Source organism: Osmia bicornis, chromosome 6, assembly GCF_907164935.1.
Source record: "Osmia bicornis bicornis chromosome 6, iOsmBic2.1, whole genome shotgun sequence".
NCBI lineage: Eukaryota > Metazoa > Arthropoda > Insecta > Hymenoptera > Megachilidae > Osmia > Osmia bicornis.
The window spans coordinates 9,975,860-10,000,000 of NC_060221.1; the positions used below are offsets into that span (position 1 = coordinate 9,975,860).

General features: G+C 32.1%; 1 protein-coding gene across 2 annotated transcripts in view; it reads left to right on the forward strand.

The window, feature by feature from the left end:
* Positions 1–24,141, forward strand: part of LOC114877517 (putative transcription factor SOX-15) — a 101,516-nt gene that overhangs the window by 2,669 nt on the left and 74,706 nt on the right. Inside the window, exon 2 of one of the 2 annotated variants that reach the window (XM_029190184.2) lies at positions 12,210–12,660. The exons of the other annotated variant lie outside the window; for it this stretch is intronic. Within the exon in view, the coding sequence (XP_029046017.2) occupies positions 12,494–12,660 (167 nt within the window). The 5' untranslated portion in view covers positions 12,210–12,493. The remainder of the gene's footprint in view (positions 1–12,209; positions 12,661–24,141) is intronic. 2 annotated transcript variants of the gene reach the window in all.

The window sequence follows — 24,141 nt, forward strand, 5'->3', positions numbered from 1 at the left end:
TATTTTAAATGAAAACTTCGTTTTAACACGAAAGGCGCTAGGAGAGCAGTTGCAAGTTGCCTAATTACATAATATGTAATCACATTCATCAATTATTCTTTGTATATGTATAATTATTTGCAAGGGGTACCAGTTGTATATTTCGTACGCGTAAATAGAACTTCCCGATGAACCTAATATTTAGCGTTGAAAGTTACTCTGTAACTTGAAGTATTTATTCTTTTCGATTGATGTTTCTAATACTTTTTTCTTTTCCATTTCTATTAATAAATTTTTGATATAGAAAGTGTTTACCAATCAGTGAGACCAACCTCTTAGTCCTTAATAGGGGCTCCCATCAGGACTTATACAAAATTTTAACACTCCATCCATTAGAGAAATTCAATAGATGAATATAAATAGGTTTAAAATATTATTTATATTTTAACATAATTTTTTTACTAGTAGTATAGCGATGGTTAGTTCCAACACAACTCTCTGCTATCACTGAACCACTTGTACAGTTGAACTTGTGTAGGTACATATTACAAATCTTTACGAGTGAATGGAGATTTGGAAATTCTGCAAGCCGAAAAGTTCACCTTGATTAAGACTTTTTTGTCATCTTATAATTTGCATGATGTTGGTCCAAGTAACTAATAAATTGTAACTGTCCAGCGCATACCATTTTGATATTTTAACGTGATAGTACAAAATTTACCAGTCTCTAACGTATTTAACTATTTTGTTACTACAGATGATAGTCATTTACTATGAAAAAACATTGGGTATCACTGACGATCATAGTTGTCCAACATAAAGCGTTTACATTTCAAAATGTGTATCAGGCTTCCAATAGAAATTTTCATATAACAATTATTGACACATTCGGTGTCCGAGTGAAAATAGACACATGTAGTCAGACATTAAAATTTTATTTAAATACAAATAGTTAACCCTTGAACGACGCGGCGGACCATGGAGAAAGCTACAATTATTTCAAGTTAATTTTGTATTTCACGTTATTCTCACATTCTAAATTTTACACTATTCCTTTAAAAATGATTAATTTCTAGATTGCTACCTTACATTATTAATATAATAGTAACATTATTCAAAATTTATTTTCTCTTCTTTTTCTTAATTTATTCGATGAAATTAAATTGGCAGCATCAACGACTGCCATAACGTGGCGTTTGAAATGATGACAAAAACTTCTACGCTGAAATATTTCTTATTGCAAATAAAATTTCATGGTCTAAATTATTTTATTTACGTTCACGTATTGAGTAAGATAATTCCAGATACAAACGTACGGGAACAGTTTTCTGTTGAGGCGATCGTAGCAAAAGTGTTCAATACCTATTGTTTTTGAGAGAAACAATTCCTCACTGAATTTATTGAATTTTATAAATCATTTTCTTAAGTTTGAAAAATTAATAAACCAGTGTATTTCAATGATATTGAAAAATATGTAAGTGTCTGAATACTTTCTGCAGATAGTTTTGATGCTGTGATCTTCGGTAGATGGGTGCTGCGGCAGCGATTTGAAACTGATCTTTTTCAAACCTTCAACATATCGTCGGTATTTACCAATTTTCATACGAAAAGTGTTAAACGCGTGCCATTAACGCAGCAATTTCGCACTGGATACAACAATAAGCAACAATTTGCACTCGGGGCTCGCGTCATTAACCAACCATTGATAAATGACTATAGACAATAGGCTTTTCCTCAAAGGTACGTCGACCAATGTTCCCACACTCACTGTTACGATTAAGAGGAAGTGGACGTTGGAGTCGGCCACATCCTTTTTAATTTGACCGGTGCATAATAAATTCAGATGGCTTGCGCCATCGATACGTGCATTCGTCATAATAATCGAACGGCCTCGTCGTCGTACGCCGACGTGACAATCTAGTCGATAATAGCGCGATTCAAGAGGTTAGGTCGTACCAACGGAAGAAGTCGAATCTATAGTGAGTTGCAAAGGTATTCGTACCATGTCAATTAATTCTTGAACAACGGAGCCTGGGCCAGTCGTGATCCAAGCTTACAAAACATCTACTAGAAAGTTAGGCTGTGTTTCCGAATACTCCCACCAAAATTGAGAACTCGGGTTCGATATATAACCTAAATTGAGTACAAGAAACCGATTAAAGTTGATTTCAGAGCTGGATGTCTTACTGTTTTCGAGATATCGTGGTAAGGTTAGGCTAGGTTCTGTGTATGCGCAGTATCGAATAGCATATGTTCAGTATCGAATAGCGCATGCGCAGTATTGAATAGCGCATGCTCAGTATCGAATAGCACATACGTAGTCCCAAAATTGTGCAAAACTTTCTTACCACGATATCTCAAAAACGGTAAGACATCCAGCTCTGAAACCAATTTTAATCGGTTTCTGGTAGTCAACCTAGGTTATATACCGAACCTGAGTTCTCAATTTTGGTGGGGCCATTCGGAAACTTATCCGAAACTTAACCTAAAGTTAAATGTATCATTTTTAAACGAAAGAGTTTCATGTATTCAAAAGAATCATGCATTTAAAGGAACAGTCTAAAGTTAAGAAAATGAAGATAATATGAAATACAAAATTGTTCGAGGGTTAATGACTGGTCATGCATAACAGCGGCTGCATAAAGCGTTAGGGGTTAGATGTTTATAAATTGCATTTACACTGCTGGACAAAATTATAAGACGTCTCTGAAGTTTAGCGAGACTAGAGCCTAATATTGAATTTATATTAACCCGTAATTACATAGGGGTGGGGTTACAAACATACTCCGTCATACATAATTACGCAAATATTTTTCACCTCATATAACTTATGTTCCTACAAGTTCTATTTTTCGTTATATTTGCAATACATCATTATTTTTCAGTTTAAAAATATTTAATTATTATATCCGACTAAAATAGCATCAACCTTTAAAATTTCATTTCAATTACGACTCGTATGAAAACTTGGGTTAAATACTACTACGTAGCTGTAGTATAGGCCAAACTTTACTTAGATTAAACAGTATTAAACAGTATTGTATGTGAAACGAAACAATTTGATTTTTATCCAACAAATTTTGGACAAAAATATAAACTAATATATGTATATATATAAATTAGACAAAAGTATAAGACACTATTTTTCAAAATTAAAACAATATGTACAGTGATAGTGACACAACTAAAAAAAAACAAATGTAAACTTTAAAAGAGACTTTTTAAAATTTATATTTTTAAAAACATTAAATACAGGCCTTAATAATTACTTTAAAAAAATTGATGGAATTACAAATACGTTGTTCTATATGATAGAAATAGAAATATGATGTAGACCTTATATGCAATTGAAGCAAATTTGAAATTTATTAACTTGTGCCACTATCATTCATAGGCAGCAAAATATTTGTTAGCATCGACAATCAGTAAATCGTTAAACATCATTCGATTAGACAGACTTTTATATCATTTTTACCTCCAACGTACTGACTTTTTAATCTCTCCTCTTATCGTCTAACGACGGATTTATCCGTTTTAAATGATATATTCGTTACAATTCAAAGACGAATGTATGCTTTGAGTAATTATCATATCGATTTATTGTTTTGCACCTCCAAGTGGAAAGTGATTCTTATACATTTCCATAGAGAAGATTCTAAATTTTATGTCGCTCGAAAGAAATAATTCTTAGCCATATTATGTACATTAACCGTTTGAATGCCACGGGTTTTTGCAAAAATCTGGTGGAACAATGCCACCGCCGATGATCTAACGCATTAGATCATAATGCGTTATGCAGCGCTGTAACTCTCTCATTTGATTTCACAGTTTTGTTAATTATCCAATTATTTGCATTCTAAGATAGTCAGTTTGCAAAAATACTGGTGTTCAATCATGTAACATTAACAGTGTATTGCCATTAGCGTTAAACGTACTCATAGTTGGGTCCACTGAGCCGATTCCGTGGCATTTTTTGACGATATAGAACAAGCGAAGCGCGATCGCGTCGGTTAAGGGATAACATAGTACATATTCTTGTTACCCAGCACTTAATAAAATGTTTTCGGAAAAAGCATCGTAATAATTTATTGACAACGTACGAATACTTACGTGACTCGATACAAGTAGTTGCATCGAACGTGTCCGTCGCACGATTTAGGGGTACACAATCAATAGTATTAAATATTTCTATTTATTTCTACAAATAATTACACTTTTTATATCATTTATTTAATGTGATAACGAAAAGATTTCGATATTTTTATTATCAATCCTTGGAGAAGAATTTTAATAGTTTTGATTGGGATGTATAAGTACTTACGTGGTTTTTAAACCCTTTCGTTATGGTAGTCTCTATTGGGAATTGTACTCATACCACCGTATATTAAATTATCTAACTCAATCAACAAAATAATTTCGTTCATTAAATTTTATTTATTTTTTAGTGTACGTATTTTTGTTTCTAATTGTTATATGAGCGTTTCTATTGGATTTGTGATATTTTGAAATATAAATCCTTTTGCTTGAACGACAATATTTGCTCGTAGTACCCAGTGATCATTTCATAGTAAGCGAGTATAGTTGTCAATAGTAGCGAAGGGATTCATTATTGGAAGTGAGTGAATCAGTAAAATGTTTCCTTTTAAATCTTTTGGAAAATTTGGGTATCATGGTAACCACGGCGAGATTTCTTCATTTTCGAATAATGAAAAATAATTTTAAAATATAATATTGGTACGACATCTTACAATTAGATGTGAATCTTGTCCTTACGAGAGATCAGATAGTGTTAATAGAAAAAGTTAAATCTATAGTAAGCTGCAAACTATTCGTACCCTATCAATTAAGTCAGGGTCAATTATGACTCAAACTTACAAAACATATACAAGGATATTAACCTCAAGTTAAATCTACAATTGTTAAACGAAAGAGTTTCATATGTTGGAAGAGTAATTTATAAAAGAACAGTGTAAAATTTAAAATACAAGATGAAATTAAAATTGGAGCTCTCTCCATGGTCCGCCATCCGAGGGTTAAAGAACAATAATTGCGTGTGGAATGTTTTTTCAATTTTCATTCAAATCGAAACAGGAGGAGCTAGTGCTTTAGGTATTTTGTAAATGTTCCCGATATTTTACTCATTATATTAACAATCTGATTACCACACCGAATATATTTTGTACCTTCAACTTTAAGGATTACTTCACCCTCCCGATACGACTCTACACCACTAAACAAAAACATCAGGACAAAGACATTACAGAATATTGTTTTCTAATACTTCATACGCAGGTTTCTTTTATTTTGAATAAAATCAACAAATATATAAAGTATCATTTAATTTGAATTTTTAAATGAAATGAAACAATAACTATTGATACTTACGATTAGAAGTACTCTGCACTTCTCAACAGAGTGCAGAAAATATTAATATTGAATCGCATTTTATTCTGGCCATATACGTACACATTTTTTGCTTAATGAAATATTTTTCTTTTGTTTTTAATTGGATGTTAATTTAATAAAATAACAATTCATTTTATTTTCTTCCTTTGTTATTTTCCAACCTTTGATATTAGATGTTAGCCATAATGTTACCAACCATTCGGTTCTTAATGAAGGCTCTCATCAAAGTTTGATTTCTACACATCCTCCAATTAGAATTTAACAAACTTTTTTCTGCTGTAATAGCTTACGACCATAATAACCGAAAATCGCTTTGGAGGAAATAAAATATTGAAAACTAAAAATTAAATATTGGAGTTCACATCTAATTAAATATTGAATTGGAAGGTCACTATTAAACTATTTAGACACACGTATTTGGTAAACATGAAAGTGATATAAAAAAAATAGCAACTATTCAGAAATGAATATATTTCAGTAGAAAGTGAAATTCTCTGAAAAATTAACTTCTTGACGCCCTTGGCCACATATATGGACATTTAGTTTGTATGGAATCATTTCACTTATAAATTACTATTAACGCTCAACGGGCACAAATGTGGACGTTATGGTTTTTCGTGCATTTTTATTATTTTCCCCATTTTCTTTTGCGTTTTGAATTCCTATCAATATAAAATGAATAAAATTAAGTAATTTTTTTCTTACTATAAAAAGATCATCCCTGAAGAGGTTAAATATGCTTATCAAATAAGAGTCACCGAAATATGAATGATTAAAAGTACATTATTTATGGGTTGACCTAATAACTTTGCACTGACGTACTTACACGTATATCTACATCCGATTGGCGGCGGCAGGGGAGGGGGTAAAATTGGAGGAAGCAAAAACTGATTATCATGTCTTATTAGAGATTCTTACAACGATAGCAAGAAAAAATTTCTTGAAAAAAAAAAGCAGCTAGCATCTCGAATGATACGACGATTTTCACTGTGCATCGTCCACGAGACGAGCATAAAGTTAGAATCGAAGGTGCGCACAGGTGTGCGTGCGCGATACGTGTTGCAAACGAAGGTCTCAATCGTGGCAAGGCATAACGCAATAATAATCATAATGCCAGATCGATACGCGATATTCGTTGTATCGCACGGCGTATGTCATTACAAGGATGGAGGCACGAAAGCACACGGAATGCCGTGCGGAGTCGCGTAACGATGTCACGCTGAAAAATCCGTTTAAATTATCGGTTTCTACGCGAGCGGCTTGTCCCTTTTTCTCTGCAACGTATTTTTTTTTTTCTCCCCCCTCTCCTCCCTAACCTATCCCCCTTCTCCACTAAGAGGTTTTCATGGCGATATGCATCTTCCCTGGGATGCTAGCTGGCTCGCGAGGAAAGTAAATAATATGCAAGCAGCGTAATGAGCGTACGATTACCCGCGAGATTGTTCGATATACCAGCTGCAAGAAAATCTGGAAATTGTAAATCAACGTTCCGAGTCGGCGACTTTCTAATGTTCGACGCTTTTGGAAATTCGACGGTGATAATTGGCTGTGACTCTAAAGTCTGTTGTTCTTTGCATGTTTATTGGGAATTCTACCATTTTCGCTTGCCGTAAAATTGTACCAATTCGCGTTATTTAAGAGGAATAATCATTTCACGGATGGACAAAGTTTTCTTTTGATCATTGGAAGGAACGATTCAATAAAGTACAGAGACAAAAGCTTTAATTCAAATAATATCTGTATGCGAAGTAAATATTTTCAGAATCACAAACTGATATTCTTACTGAGAATTTCAAACAATTGCTTGACAGTTATTTCAGTATACATAACCTCTATCAGTTACTTAACCCATTGACGCTCAAAAGAAACCGAAAACAGTTGATTACGAAAATAACTCAAAAGTTAGTCTTTTCATATTGTCCAGTTTTCGCCGGTATAATATTAATAGCATTAGTAACGCAATTGGATTATGTTTATCATACTGTCAGTCAATTTTTTTTGTTTATTTTAACCCTTTCGGTCATCAATTATTTTTTTCTTTGAAAAAAAAAATCGGTATTTTGCTAAGCAGGTCTTTGAATTAAATTATGATTTTTCAGTCGTATAAAATATCTCCAAGAAAGTTCCCAAGGAGAGTGTAACGCGTTCCCAAATAAGGACATTACGATCAGGTGGGTGCGGTATAAGTTAAAAATTCAAAGTATTGAACATCTTGTTGGTTTTCACCTTCAAAAACGCACTTTTCTACCTAAAACTAGAGGTTACTACATAACTTCAGCAAATATATACCGGTTCACAGGAGGCAGAAAGACAGCAGGACATAGTCCACTTGAATGCGCGTGGTTAATTTCTTTTTGTGATCACACAATTTGAAAAGAGAAGTCGACACCGGTGTCAAATAGAATCTATGGTTGTGACCATACAAGGAAAACGCTTGCAAACGATAAAATTTACCGAATATAGATGTACCAATCATTTATATAGCATGCCCTCATATGAGGACATCGAAAGGGTTAAATTAATATCAATGGATAGCAACATAACTTACAAAATTGAGTGTACTCAAATGAGTATAGCAGATACTAATGAATTAGTAATGACAGCTCCTGTTGAAAAGAAAAGTAGTATTTCCAAAATTCTTTTTTTAAGTCGAAAGCTTTTTTCCAAAATTTTGTTGATGCAAGTTTGTAACACTTAATGTACCATGAAACTTTCATTTGAAACATTTTCTTCTTATTTCTTCTACTTTAAGAATTATACGTAAGAAAGTGAAAGTGTTCATTTGATTTTGAGAAATTTTCACATCTTTGAATAGGGGTTGGACATGTTGTTATTTTAAATAATTAAGAATTATTTTTGAGGATTAATAATTCGTGGTGTTTCCTTAATTTCGAACTATATCTGTGGCTTGGTGCAAGAAAAAAAAAATTCTGCTGTTTCAAATTTCTTTTCTAATACAAGAAAAGAGAATTAAAGCTTATGGTGTTTGTGTTCTTTTTGCAAAGACCATAAGTTTGTTTTATGCCAAATTTTGATATGGACATATGCTAATACTAATACAAATACATCTACTAATTCTGGATGTCATTTCTCATATAGAATATACAATTATTTACAAATTCAATCTCGAATGTAACTTATATTTGCAAAAACGTGACATTGGCATTTCGTACACGAAGCCACTGAATTATAGAAATTGTGTATGAGTTTTTTTTTCTTTCTCGCAGATATGTCGTATACGTTCTTATATTATTATTAGAGGCTGTATGCCGTGACAAATGAATCTCTGCTGTTAGAGAAATCAGCTTGATTAAGTGATCCTGCACGCTATCTTTCTGTGTTTCTACTTGGCAATCAATCAGGAACAACGGACGAGATAAGTCCGTACACGTGAGACACACGTTTTCTTATATTCGATAATTATTTATTTTCTCATTGTTACGTCTGACGAACGATCCAATTATCGTGAAATGGACCGTCAATGATTTGGCCCGATAACTGACATCGGTTTTAAACTTATCATTTCTTCTGGAAATGACTACTGGGTTGGGCAGGGAACGTCGTTTTCTTCGTGGCTTAAACGATTGAGTGTTAATCACACCGGTGACCACGGTATATCGTATAACAGCCAATCGACGATAAATTACTAACAAGTTATCTGAACGAGTGGATAGTAAGACGCTGGGTTTCACTTTCTTCGTGATGCAATTAACCGTCCAAGCTGTGCATACGTTTTAACCTCGGAAAATTATAAAATCAAATGAAAAGGTCCACGAAAAAGGGGGGAAGGTCAATTTTAACAAATTTTCAGCGAAACATTTTTTCGCATGCGTCTGGGCGTATCGATGATCAGTGGCTATGTTGTCAGTTGATAATTATGAAAAATTCAACTGTACAACGAAAAAGTGAGGCGTATAAAAAAAAATAATAAAAAAAAAGGAAAATTCGAGCCACTATTACTTTTATTTCCCTTTTTTACAAAACCTAAAGTTAAATGAGGGACAGTGTAAAATTTAGAGAATAAAAATTATATGAAATATAAAATTAAATTAAAATTAGAGCTCTCTTCATGGTTCGCCGTCCGAGGGTTAAATAATTACTTATTCGATTATGAATACGACTCCACTATTTTTTAATTTAATAACAAATAGGAATATACTTTTTCAAATCAAGGTTTATTACATAAAATGAAATTATATTTAACAATCTTCTAAATATGTTTCACTAAATTGTTTAAATTATTAATACGTCTTTGCTGAATAATTCGTTCATAATTACTTATATATTTGCTACTAGATTATTCAATTGAGATAATCAATCGATCATAATGATACCGATCAATCGATTTGGTATTTTGAATCGTTATCTTATTTAATCTAACCTAACCCATTTATCATTATCGCTTTTTCTAATATAATTAAATTATTTTCTGTGTATTGAATTTTTTTGTAAATACATAAGGTGCCAAGGTTATGTCGATTAAAGCAATTTCAATTTGTGATGAGTTAATTTCCATTTGCAGAAAATTATTGTGTAGAAAACATACTAAAATCAGGTGTGCGTTTAGCAAAAATGTAGATAGTAAAAGTTTAAGGATTCTTTTCTGTCTTAAATGATAAATGCAGTTTTCATGATTTGTACAGAGACATTTTGCCTCTATTCAGGACCATAGACAAAACTTCATGTTATAAATATTTGTTAAAAAGTTTCATAAAGCTATTTATTTTGAGATCTTCAGGGTGGTCGTATCCTTTAAACTAGATGGAACTTAACAACTCCAATTTAATGGACTTATAGTTGTCCCATAGATTTACGTTGAATCGGTATTCTTTGAATAGAAACCGATCGATATCGAAGTCACGGCATCTAATAGATACGATCATTTTCATTGCAATAGTCCATGTGTTAATGTTACTATCAAAGGTCTAGTTGTTCCTTTTCCTATATTATACTAGGAGCAATTCAACCAATTAAGTTTGATAGAGTTTACTATTGATCACAGTTATAACTGTGCTCTGAATTTTTAAATAGTACTGACTGACGTTAAAGTATTTTTTGAATCGAAAGGGAGTTAATGATGCTGATACAATGGTACAAAAGCCTTTCCATTATCAACTCTAAAAAATTAAAAGGGCGGGCTTATTGAATCCATCGATTAAAAAGTACTGAAAATATGTTATTTCTATAAATTATTTATTTTCATTTAAGTCTTCGAGATAAATACCCAGGAAGTAACCAAGATCGTTTTATAACTGAATATAGTAGACTTTCGTTATATTGCCGCTAACGGCGCTATGGGAGCAGAAAGCTTGTTAAGCTTTCATTTGGAAGGGCGAAAGGGAGATGGAAGTGTATCATTTTCGAGATGATAAAAGGGTGACGCTTGTATATTTGAAAATCCATGTAGGAATCATTTCGCTGACATAGCAATATAGCAAGAGTCACTGTAATAACTAAAAATTAAAATAATTTACCTTCTCCTATAATTTCGTCTTAATTGTAGCGTATAAATGAATCAATAATAATCAAACATTTATTCACTGCTTTTATCAACAGAGTTGATAAAACCGACTATTAGTTACGCACTATGTGTCATTTCTCATCATATACGTTACGTTAGACTGCATCATATGCAATTTACTATCTATAACATCTCGAATTCAATAGTGGAAGTACATAGGTTTAAGCACATCACGGAGTTTAGAATTAAATACAGATTATTTTTAGTGATTGTCAGTAAAGTGATAAACTTTGATATAAGAACTATAATTTACTTTAGAAACTTTTGAATTTTTCGAAAAATTAGCTCCGCCACATTATTGTACATAAAGAACCATACAATTTTACAATTATAACTATTAGTTTTCGAGGCAATAATTGTTTTGCTTTGTTTATTACACACATATCGTTCGATTCATATCTATCACAAACAATACGAAATAATATTTTATTTCATGAATACATATATCATTCAACTACCTCTATTAAAGATCAGTAAGTTTTACATAAATAAACAGAAATTATTAAATATTGAATTTTTATATTAAGTCAATTTAACCCCGAATTGTGTACGAGGGTTAAACATTACCGTCATCAAATATTTAGTAGGATCACTGCAGTTATTAGAGGCGTGAGTGTGCTGCAGTTATGGAGGTCCTGAAAATATTGGGTTGGGTTCGAATTGTTCGAATGGGGCTGGATCGGGTCGCGTCGGATCGGGTTGGAATTGTTCGGTTTGTGTCGGGTCAGCTTCTTAAAAGAGCCCGACCTGACCCGAGTATCGAATGCCCGAAATTTTCAGAAATTCTCGCACACTTCTAATAGTTACCCTTCGATTGGAAATGGACATCAAAGTCACGGTACATCGATACGATCCTTTCTACCATAACAATCAACGTGTTAGTAGTAAAAATCAGGTTGCTCCTTTTCTTATATTAAACTAACAGTAAGTGCAACCCAACGACTCTGATTTGATGGACCATATTACCGAGAACAATTATAGTTGTGCCATGGATTTCTCGTACAATAGTGATTAGCGTTGTTCCTAGTACAGAAACTGATCAATATCGAATCACCAGATACCGATGATTATCTGCTATCGCATTTTCAACCCTGTATTAGTTGAACCTGTCTACCGTTGTTCAGTTCCGTTGAAATTAACTAGACACTTTCATTAACCCGGCCTTTAGACCATGATTAGTTCGAGCATTACCTAATGAATACTGCAATTTCTCTTCGTATCGTTTCGTCAGCTTCTAATCTCATCTATCTTCTCAATTTTTTTCTTTAGAAGATTCGCTACATTAATGGAACAATCGTTTCAGTTTGTTAACAGAGTCACGGTGTTGGAGGAAGAGGATCGTCGTTAAGATTCAAGTGCAATGTTTCGAACCGTGAAACAAACAATAAACACGCGAGTGAGTTTCGTTGAGATTTATATTACATCCCGGTTTGTTTTTAAGAAAAAGTGAATTGAAATAGTGCGAGAGAGAGAGAGAGAGAAAAAAAAGAACAAGTAAAAAAACGTGAGGAAGGACCAGGAAGAGGAAGTGTCACAACGCGTGTGAAATGGATGGTACGCCAAAGAAAATCGAAGCAGTGTTAATATATGGATGCCCATGGGTGGAATTTGGCCGAAATGTGCCAGCGTTACCATCACGCTGTACCGGCAGCCCAAAATTCTTCTCCAGCTAGGGATCCTTCGGCTGCCATTGTGCAAGGCTTGTCAACGGCTACGCACATTGAACAGGCTAGCCCTTCTTATTCTCATTACACGTAAGTATGTCAAATTTTTTCTTTTTCTTCCACTTCTATCCATTTTTTACAGGTAGATTGCTCTGAAAGTATTGAGAATATATTTAATCTCACGCACCGTTTATACCCGTCACTCTACTTGCATCGAAAGAATGTGTTACATAGTAAAATTCGTTTTGGTGCGTTTTCAAAATTTTAAATTGTTATTGAATATAATAAAAAATGGGTCTTTCTCATGTATTAGCATCTACTTTAGGATACTGAATAACATTTGTGATGTAATTTATAGTTCAAATCTATTCATTCAGTTTACTTTTTTTTTCATTTGAACAGCTTTGAATAACCTATCAACCACAAGTGATAGATATACAAAATTAATTTTTCGTCAAGCATGAATTGCAATAACTGGGATTTTCAAAAAAATAGATCATTTTAATTTTTTATTAACTGTAGTTTTATTATGTAATTTTGAATACTTAATTAAAAATACTTCTATTAATTGCTATTGGTGTTAGTAGGATTTGGGGGGGGGGGGGGGGCAGATCCTATATAAATTTTGTAATTCTGAAATTCTTGAATTATAGAAATCAAAAATTTAATTTTGAAATTATAGAATTCTGAAATTTTGCAATTGTGCAATTTTATAATAGAATCTTAAAGTCTTAAATTGATGAGTGGGCAAGGCCTACCCTGGTTGTTATGTAGTTACGCCAATGTTAATTGCTTGAAAGCAATTTTATAAGCAACGTACTAATGAACGTATTAACCCTCGAACAACGAAGCGTGGGTCAATCGTGACCAAAATTTACAAAATATGTGCAAGGATATTTACTTAACGTTGAAGATATTATTTTTAAACGAAAGGGTTTTATACTTTAGGAGACTAATTTTTAAAGCAACCGTGTAAAATTAAAAAAATGAAGATAATATGAAATACAAAGTTATATTAAAATTGTGGCTATTTCCATGATCCGTTGTCCGAGGGTTAAAACAACTCCAACTGAAACATCTTTTAAATTAATGCTAAAAGTATCTGATATTAGAATATGATTAAAATTGCTAGCACCGAATGCGACGTAAAAGAAAGCAACGTCAGAACCGGAAAAAGAAAGAAAAATGAAGGTGGTCCGATCGCGTTTCGATGTTTTCGCACGTGCCTCGATCGTGTACTCACGTTATCGCAGGCACGAGACGTTCTCAATTGTATTATATATATTAATAACGATACAGCGAATTAGGGATAAGTATACGATTCCGTGGTCAGGTCTCGGTAATCCTGTTATTAGCGCGGCGATTAGGGGAAGATGATCCCCAGGCAAATTGTAGGGGCGTGTACCGCGGTGTTTGGTTAACGTAATCGCCAATCACTATCGTTGATCCTTGCCAAGTCCATGAACAGGTTCGATGCGTTCCTTCGACAGCCCACGGCTGTATTTCCCTTCTTTCAAAGAATTTTCTCGTTTATATGTTGCCTTCGAGCCGGCAAACACGAAGATCATCCTCGTGTCCCGTAGAGCCGTCGTTGTTTCTGCACGAGACTCGATTAAATTGCAGTTTACGCTCGTATTCAATATTTCACTGTTATTACGTGGAATTGGCGTAACCAAACGGCAGAAGAGTCTCTTCTTTAAACATTCGAGATTGTTAGGCGGACCACGTTGCCCGGGATCCAACGTTATGCTCTGTTCCGTGATACGATGGATAATTTCTACAGGTTTAGAGTTGCTACTCTGGTGTTATCGTCCTAGCTTTTCCGTCCATGAACTTCCTTATCCTTCTATTTTACGATGATGCAAAGGATGCGTTCGAAGAACCGCGGTACATCCGGGTACGAGGGAGGAAAAATACACTTGGAGAGATAGAATGAAATTCTTGTGTTTGACCTTTGAATTTTTTTCTTATCAGTAGTTATTCAAAATATTAACTGATTATGTTCTCCGATCAAAGAACTACAGTGGATCAAAAAGATGTTGGCATCCTCAATTTGGCTGTGTTTCCGAATGGCCCCACCAAAATTGAGAACTCAGGTTCGGTATATAACCTAAATTGACTACAAGAAACCGATTAAAGTTGGTTTCAGAGCTGGATGTCTTACCGTTTTCGAGATATCGTGGTAAGCTTAGGTTAGGTTAGTTTCTGTGTATGCGCAGTATCGAATAGCGCACGCGCAGTATTGAATAGCGCATGCTCAGTATCGAATAGCGCATACGTAGTCCCAAAATTTTACAAAAATTTCTTACAACGAGATCTCAAAAACGGTAAGACATTCAGCTTTGAAACCAATTTTAATCGGTTTTTGGTAGTCAATTTAGGTTATATACCGAACCTGAGTTTTCAATTTTGGTAGGGCCATTCGGAAACTTATCCCTCAATTTTATTAACCTTTAGCTGGTATGGTGGAAAATAGGGTACGTAAAACCCTACCTCACCAGTTAACGATTAAGATAATTATATTAGTATAATACTTTAAAGTAATTGCAAGCAAACAGTATGCCAATATTTTTTCATCCACTAATTGCAGTAATAATCGATATTACAAATTTAATATAATACAGGACTGACAAATTAAGGTAGATAGAGAAACTTTTGACTATACCAATAGTTCGAAATAACTAATTAAAACAGACTAAAAAATTAATATTAGAATTTTCGAAGGATTTTATAATTTTATAATTTCATAATTTTGGAGTTCTAAAAAACTGAAATATTGAAATCCTGAAATTCTGTAATTTTAGAATCTTAGAACCTCAGAATTTTAAAATGGTGAGGAGGTCAGTCCACATTTTTAAGGAGTTCAACCGCACCTTGGTCTCTGCCTAGTTACGCCAATGAGAAGCACGCGTTGAAACATAGAAAAGTGAAAATAAAACAGTTCTGAGATTGACTTTTCAACTGCGGCGCTTCCTGGCGACGAAAATCATCTTCATTAAAATTATTCCGGTCGGTTCCATCCGGTGCTCGCGGCCGTCGCATAGATCCCGAACCATGTCACGATATTCAGTCACATGTCCCAACGAGTAACTCTCGTAGCCTAGATTCAAAGTGTCAAGCAACGATGCTGTATTTTCATCATTTCTTCACCACTAAAGCGATTGTTTGAAAGTGTCTACTGTCTTTATTCTAAAATTTCATTTAGCAAATCATCCGGATCATATGAATCCGTTTCTTTTTTTTTCATTTTTAGGGATCATGCTAAAAGGCTTAACGATATTTAGAATTCTTTTATGGAAAAATACAATAAATAACAATGTCAACATGTTTTTGCCTAGGTTACTTGTAAATTTGTTATACAATTTTTTACCGTTTTCCTTTTCTTTTAATTTTAATTGTATATTTAGAGGTAAAAGTGGCACCTTTGAAAAGAGATAGCCCGCTAACAAACGCTTTTTTTCTGTCACGATTTCATGACATAAAATATTACAAATCTGCATTTGAAACATATCAGTTTGAAGCTTATAGTTTGATGAAATTAACTACATAAACATTTTATCAATATTTTTAATAAAAATTAGTTCATTCTTTGTTGGAACAAACGAAGTCAAGTATTGTCCGCTAGTAAATATTGATTATCCAACTTATTATAAAGCGATTATTTTGTGTTAAGAATATTAACTACGTTTACGTAGTTACATATTTTTATTAAACCTTAAGCTTTTAATTGATATATTAAAAATGTTATTTTGTGTTATGTTTATGTCAGATTTTCTGTATTTAGAAATCAGCAATTTAATAAAACTTACTATTATTCTAATATTATAATCAATATCATAAATCCAATACTCTAATCCATCATATAACAATGATGTCAACTATAGCAACTAAGAATTAATATAAAATAGGAATAATAATCAAGAAAGTTGAATAATATCTGTAGTATATTATCGCTAAAATATCTGTGGCTTGGTTCAAGAAATGTCATATTTTTGCAATAATGAGTTAAACCCGATATTGAGTTTATAAACAATTGTATATTTTATATAAAGAAACGGTGATTTCAAATTCTATCTAGAAATTACTATAACGACATTTGTATATGGCAATGTTACAATTTTTTATAAAATAAATTTATTTAATAAACTTATTTTTTTTGTAAAAAAACACAAATGACATAAGCTTTAATTCTCTCTTTTTATATCCAAAAAGAAATTTGAAACAGCAGAATCTTCTATGTTAAAAATTATTTGAACGTGAATTTCCTTAATATATCTTTAAGTAGTAATATCTTAATTTTATAAATACTGACATTTATATTTTTTGTACTAAGCCACAGATATATTTTCAATGTTACCTATAAGTGTCTTGTGTGCTTGAAATAATGGAACAGAAGACGAAAGTAATTGCGATGATATTGTATTTTAGCGTTTTGAAACGTTTGTGTGTATAGAGTAGGGATTGGTACGAGACACAACAGGAATGTTACACTACATATATTTAGCAGCTAAGGAGATTTAGGATCCATAAATTGTACTAAACCACAGAATAATCTTATTATTTCTTACTTCTCTCATTAACCTTTTCACAGGGGAATTTATTAAGGCTAAGAAATAAAATTCTGATGATTTCTTATTTTTTATTTCAACCACAATGGTACCTATTGAAATGTTAAATTCTACCAATTTTGTATTTAACTTTTTATCATAATTGAAGAAAATCCATGAATTGTGTGTTTTAGAATCATTCGAATAACAGTAAAGCTAAACATACAACTACAATAGACTTTTGTTATATTGCCACGCACGAGGCGAAAAAGGCGGAAAATTTTTCAAGCGTTCACCTTTTCAGTTGGAGGGGAGAGGGTGATGAAATTGTATTTTTGTTCTTTGTAGCATTTCTGTAGGCTATGATGGTGGAAGCGTAGCACTAACATGCTTGAAAAGTGTGAAAGTCAAATCTAACCCTTCGTTCTATTATGTTGCACATATGTTAATTACATAAAACAGTATGCTATGAAGTTCTTGTATTTTTTAAACATTTGTAATTATAAATTGTATTATACCTAATGTCGAAATTTCAGTATTGTACAATTTTGATTTATATAAATTCCTAAAATCAAAAAATATTTCTTACTGTTTAATGCTGATCTCTTTTCAAAATTACAAAAAAAAAAATCATGACCTAAATTTTAGTGCATTAATTCTGCACATACCTATTAGCAAATATTCATTGAGATAACGTGTTCAAATTTTCTAAATGAGAAAAACAAAATATGTAATTTGGTGAAAGTACGCTAAAGAATACACAAATAAGAGCATTTACTTCTGAAATAAAATTATTTGATACTTTGACACCAATTCGTGATTTTAATGTGTAATTTTTGACAATATTATTCTTCACCTCAATTTTATCTATTCTAAAGATGATAATTGCTATTTGAAAATTAGTAATTTCATAATGCACTCTTAGCACTGGAACTACCAAACCAGTCAAAATGACTTTTGTTGAAATGTATGTTGGTTATTGTCGAGATATAGAATGGATCTACTTAGAGAAGATGAATAAATTATAAAATAAATCTTTAAGTCTTAGTTTTTAATACATCAAACGTCGGTAGTTCTAGTGTTAGAACTGACCCCCACACGGATGTAGCCTTCATAAGCGTCTTCATAAGTATTATTTGGTTAATTACACGTGTATTAATATTTGAGTATTCTTCTTTTTCTTTTCATGGAGATGTACGGAAATACTTACCGAACTTTTCTTAATGTTCTATTATTAATATAAGTAAAATACATGTGTGCACATGCTCAGATCATTTCATAACCTCAAACATGCGCATTAAATGAACCTGTAGAACCTAGTTCTACCTATAATTTTCATTAGGTATAAAAAAGGAAGGTAAAATTCTATAAATTATAGATTCTACCAAATGTGTATTAACTAATTATCTAACTAATTTGACTAATTATGTGAAGCTCGTCAGAAATCTGGAACTCGGGTAGCACACTTACAATAATTAGTTCAAATAATAGAAGTTCTATTGTTCTCAACTGTGCAAAAAATTTAATTTACAACATTTCATCAGCCTAGATTCCAAAGTTCGATTGTATCTAAGCATTTGTCGCACTTTAGAAATTTAGGATTTACAGAATTGACTCGGTTGTTTAAATCCTTTGTTTTATTTCAGTACTCGATTTACTCGAGTACTCGAATTTCGAGTCAAACAATAATCGGTCTGTCTAGCCGAATCGAGCGCTTGAATTTGCCGAATTATGTACTCGAAACCGACGAACTGCTTCAAACAAAAGCGAGCTACTCAAAAAAATCGAACTACTCGAATATTCGAGCTAAAAATTCATCTTCAAGTAAATCGAAGTTTTACGACGCGCGACGGCTCGAATATTCGAGTAGTTCGATTTTTTCGAGTAGCTCGTTTTTGTTTCAAACAGTTCATCGATTTCGAGTAATTCGGCAAAACTCAAACGCTCGACTCGGCTCGAACAATCGAAACGAGTTCAGCTAGGCTTGTAAATTACGAGTACTCGCACACTTCTACGGTATGCATCCGTGTGTAAAAAAAATGTATGATTTACAGTATTGACGAGCCAAGATTTTGTCAGTTTATAAGTTGCTGGTGCCAACTTTGAGTGTTTAACTATCGTATTTCAGTGTTGCTTTTGTTATCGCTGTTTTGCTTTTGTTAACGAGCGCGTTACCACGGTATTGTTCTCTCTAGAAAACTGCAAATAAACATATACTGTGACAATCGCCGTTTCTATCAAACTCCAAAATTAACTGAAAATTAAATTTAAAAATGTCTTACGTTGTTACTTTGAATTATACAAATTTATATTGTCAAAAAAATAATATTATAGATTAGACTGATTATTCCGTATTTTTCGAATAATTAAATCCTAAACAACATCCTAGTAGAAGTTTATCAAAGGTGATTTAAAAAATTTAATTAATTAAAATAGCAAACAATTCTGTTCTTCTTATTTATATCATTTGACTGGCAGGTATTTAAATTTTCAGACAAACAGCGTCTTAGGGTGGACGAAGAAAAAATAATTTTATAGGATAAAATTCCAATAATAAGAGGCAATGGTACACTTTTAATTTTTTTTTAAATTAATATGTTTTGACTCCACAGCCTTTTAATCCTAATAAATTAACACTTTCGCTACTGTACGATTCGGTCTCGTCATATAACTTGGTTTGAACAGAAGGTACGTACATATGGATGACATCTACTGAAATAGGTACAAACGCGATCCAATCAGGTATCCCTTGGAAAATTGGTGGTGTTACGGAATTTCTTTCACAATACGGACATTCCTGGGGAAAATGACAATATAGAGAAGCCTGGCCCTATCACTTATGTGTAAACGTTTACGCCGGAAAATTTGAATTGATATTTATTTATTATTCATATTTCTCAGTTATACCTATACTAAATTTTATAATATTTAATAATTAGAAATAATTAAATCATTATTATAAAGAAATTAAAATTATTGTTATATCATTTCTCTTCTAAATTATTTTTAATATAATACATCGTCAAAATTAAAATTTTTTGAATTTTTACCACCCCTGTATCGCGATTTTTCCGAGGGAACCATATTGATTGTTAAATACACGTAAAGGAACACTATTAAAACTTGAATAGACCGTGTAGAAAAATCGAAAAATTTTCAATAAGACCTCGAGGTCGATAACCCGACATCGAGCAACGCGTTCGATTTCCAAACATCAATTATACCGTCGAAACGTCAATAATTCCACGAACGATATACAACACCTTGTACGTCGGTTTTTCTCGGTAGCCACGTCGCATAAGGATTCGTGAAGCTTCTTATATACGTCGACACTCTGGACAATACCATGGACTTTCCCCGAATTTTCAACTGGTAGTTTTCTATCGAACGATAGAACGGGAAATAATAAGAATCTTCAAAGGGAATCGCTCGCGACGTCATCGTGGACTATCCCTCTGCGTCAGACTATGCTCGTAATTACTACGATAATCACGATGACTCAGATTGGTGACTTGACGACTGGACGATGACTACGTACTAATTACGGGTACAGATCGGTTACTGTGAATTTGTTTCAAATATTGAAAAAATCTAAATTTATACGTGTTTCAAGGGATTGATTATTGCACAAAAAGTCAATTAACTAATTTGCGAATTTTCTAGGATAGTTCATTGTTTAACCCTGAAAGGGTAGACCATGGAGAGAGCCACAAGTTTAAATTTATTTTGTATTTCGCATTATTCTCATTTTCTAAATTTTAGGCTATTCCTCTGACAATTATTTTTCCAACTTTTACGTTTAAAAATATGATACATTTAACTGTAGGTTAATATCCTTCTATATATGTTTTGTAAGTTTGGATCACGATTGACCTAGGCTCCATTGTTCAAGGATTAATATGGTGTTTATTCTTATTTTTTATTGTTAATTTTATTATATAAATTGAAAATTGATACAATAATAATTAAATTTTAATTTAACCATCTAACTAGTTTCTGATCAACTAAACCATTAAAAAAGAAAAAAAAGAAAAATTTTTTATTATAAATTTATTATATGGTATTTGTTTGTTTCTTGAGAGTAATGCATTGTTTTTATATGTCTTAACAGTCTGATATTCTCAGTTTTTTAACACGGTGATTGTCACTTTGCTCCTATACGGGTGACACTTGAATTTCCATACAAATCTATCATCTATATTATCAGGAATTCTTTATTTACTTAAGTAGAGATACTCGTATTAGATATTACCTTAAATTATGCATAATAAACATAACGAAATATTGTGAATAAAATATATAAAATTTGTTAAGTGTAAAAATATTACCTATTCACAGTTTCAAACGATTTTAAATGTATTAATTTTATCTAAATTGAAACTGAAGAAGTGTAGGTAATTGAAAAAGATGTTGTTAGTTGAAGTTCTAAAAAATGCAATATGTAGGACGTTTCAACTAAATCACACAACGTTTTTTATTATATAAAATATAATTATGGCACAATTTTAATGGTTTCAAAAAAAGCATAATCATGAATAAAATTTATTACCATTTTTTCTTTGTTTTTTCAACGTCATTGGTATTTCTTACATGGAAAACGTGTAGTTTATTATCAGATCCAGTAGCGGAGGATAAAATGCATTTGAGTATGCCCGAATCATACCTTGAAAGAAAAGTAAAGAAACAATTTGTTTTTCCAGATGATTCCTTTTTTGGTAACATTTGAAACATTTTTTATATGATAAAAAAACAAAGGAGATATTTAGGTGGCCTGCTTTGACTGGGATACTTTGTATAAAGAAACGAAAATACATGCAAAGAAGATTTATTATGCATTATCCGCGAGTGAATTTGAAGGTAATTATTAACGATGTAACTCTTAAATTCCCTTGGCACGTGAAAGGTTAATTTATTTCGAACTTGCAACACTTATCGACGGCAAGTTAGCGTAACCAGCCGTGCAAAATTTCAGCCTGTCGGCTCGAACTTTAGCTTTTAAAGTATTGCCTGTTCCACTAAAGTAAGTTGACGTGACACAATTTCCAATTTGACGTATACTGTACTATAGTTGAAGATAATAATTTCAGCACAGTTATTTTGAAGTTTAAGCTTGAAGTGAAATTATTCGCTTATTTGCGTAATCGATAATGTTACTGTTCTTGAGAATGTCGTGAATGTATCTCGGTAAAATAAAATTTCTTCATGGAAGTTTATTTTCTGGAAAAGATTTTATAAGTTTTAACCTTTATAAAAATAGTGATATTTATATTAAATACCAACTGTAGAAAATTTTGCATACCTTTAATAATAATAATAATAATAATAATAATAATAAAACAATTAAACATAAAAATATAGAAACACCTGATAGGTGATATTATTTTGTAAATAAATTTCGATGACGAAAGTTATTTTATTTACGTTTTTGTTATATTTAGTTAGACAATTTAAGTCTTTGGTCATCATTTAGTTTAAGTGGGCGTTATTTTACTAAAGTGGCATTGTCACAGGGGCTACAATTGGCTCCCCTCCGCCCATGTGGATTAGTCCCTAACCATCATAAAATTGTAACATTCCGAAATTGTAGGGTTTCAGAATTCCAAAATTCCAGTTTTTCTAAATTTTAGAATTCTAAGATTCCAAATTATCAAAGTTCAAAAGTTGCAAAACTCCAGTTTGAAAATTTCTAAAAGTCCACCCTAGAATAAAGTCATAGTTACGTTAATGTGTATGGAAGCGATTTCCGGCAAAGGGCCACTGTAGAAAAGGTTAACCAGATTTTTCTTGCATTATATATCTTTATAAAAAAATAACCTATAAAAAGTAGTTGTTCATTCTTAATACTTTTTAATTGTAATGTTCTTAATAAACTAAAATTCTGCATTATTTATCTTGAAGATATAAGTGAAAATATATAATTTGTTTGTAAATTTTTTTTACATGTGAAAACTAAGATATTTTTAATATCTTTTTACTAGTCTTCCTAGAATAGGAAGTTATTTTGGTGGAGCCAGAATAACATTGGAACAATTAAAACCCTAACTACTAAAATATTTCCTGCAAAGAAGTTATTCATTATTTTAACTTGAAAAAATTCCTAGATAATCTTTGCAAGTTGTTTTAACTTATTTCGTAGCTAATTTTAGTAAAATTAAATATTGCACATGAAAAAGAAAAATTGAAAAAATGAGTTTTCACAGAAAAATTCATAACTTCTTTAAATTTTCATATAAAGAGTTAAAATTTTAGCTGGACACTCTTCAGATTGAACATTTTACGGGAGAGAATAGTACAAAAGATGTGGTTTTAGAAAAGGTATTTATTTGGAGAGTTGAAAGGATGAATTTTAGCCAAAAGTGGCTTAAATTGGAGCGGAATTAGCTGGGATCGTCTCATACCTCACAGTGTCAACTAAGGGTTAGGAAAGAAGAACAAAAATTACTACTTTCTATAATATAAATCATATAAAATAAATACTAAAATATTAAAATTGGTTATTTTTTGGACAAGAGAAACTAACAATGAGACATTTAAACGAAGTTAAATTAAAATCACAATTGCTCATTTATCGGGGCAAAGAAGAATGGGCAATTTAATGTTTAAATATAGTGGATTTTCGTTATATTGCCGGAGGCGAAAGTACAGTCGGTTATAGGGGCGGAAAGATTTTCAGTTGGAGGGAAAAAGGAAGGACAAATTGCTCACGTGGCAATATAACGAGAGAACTATTGTATTTATTTAATATTTGATTCGGGCAGCATAAAATGTTTCAAAGATTCAAATAATTTTCAACTTAAATAATGCAAGGTTAATTGTTACACGATTTTCCATATGTTGTCGATGCAACGATTATATTATCAGAAATACATATAATATATATAAACAAGTATATAATATAATAATTACAGCACAAAAGTTATGGCACGAGTGAGAGAATGATTTGTATAAGCGATACGTGTCGTGTGTTCGTGCACTGGATTTGAAGGAGGGAGGTGAAGAGGAAGAAATGGGGGCTTTAAAAGGC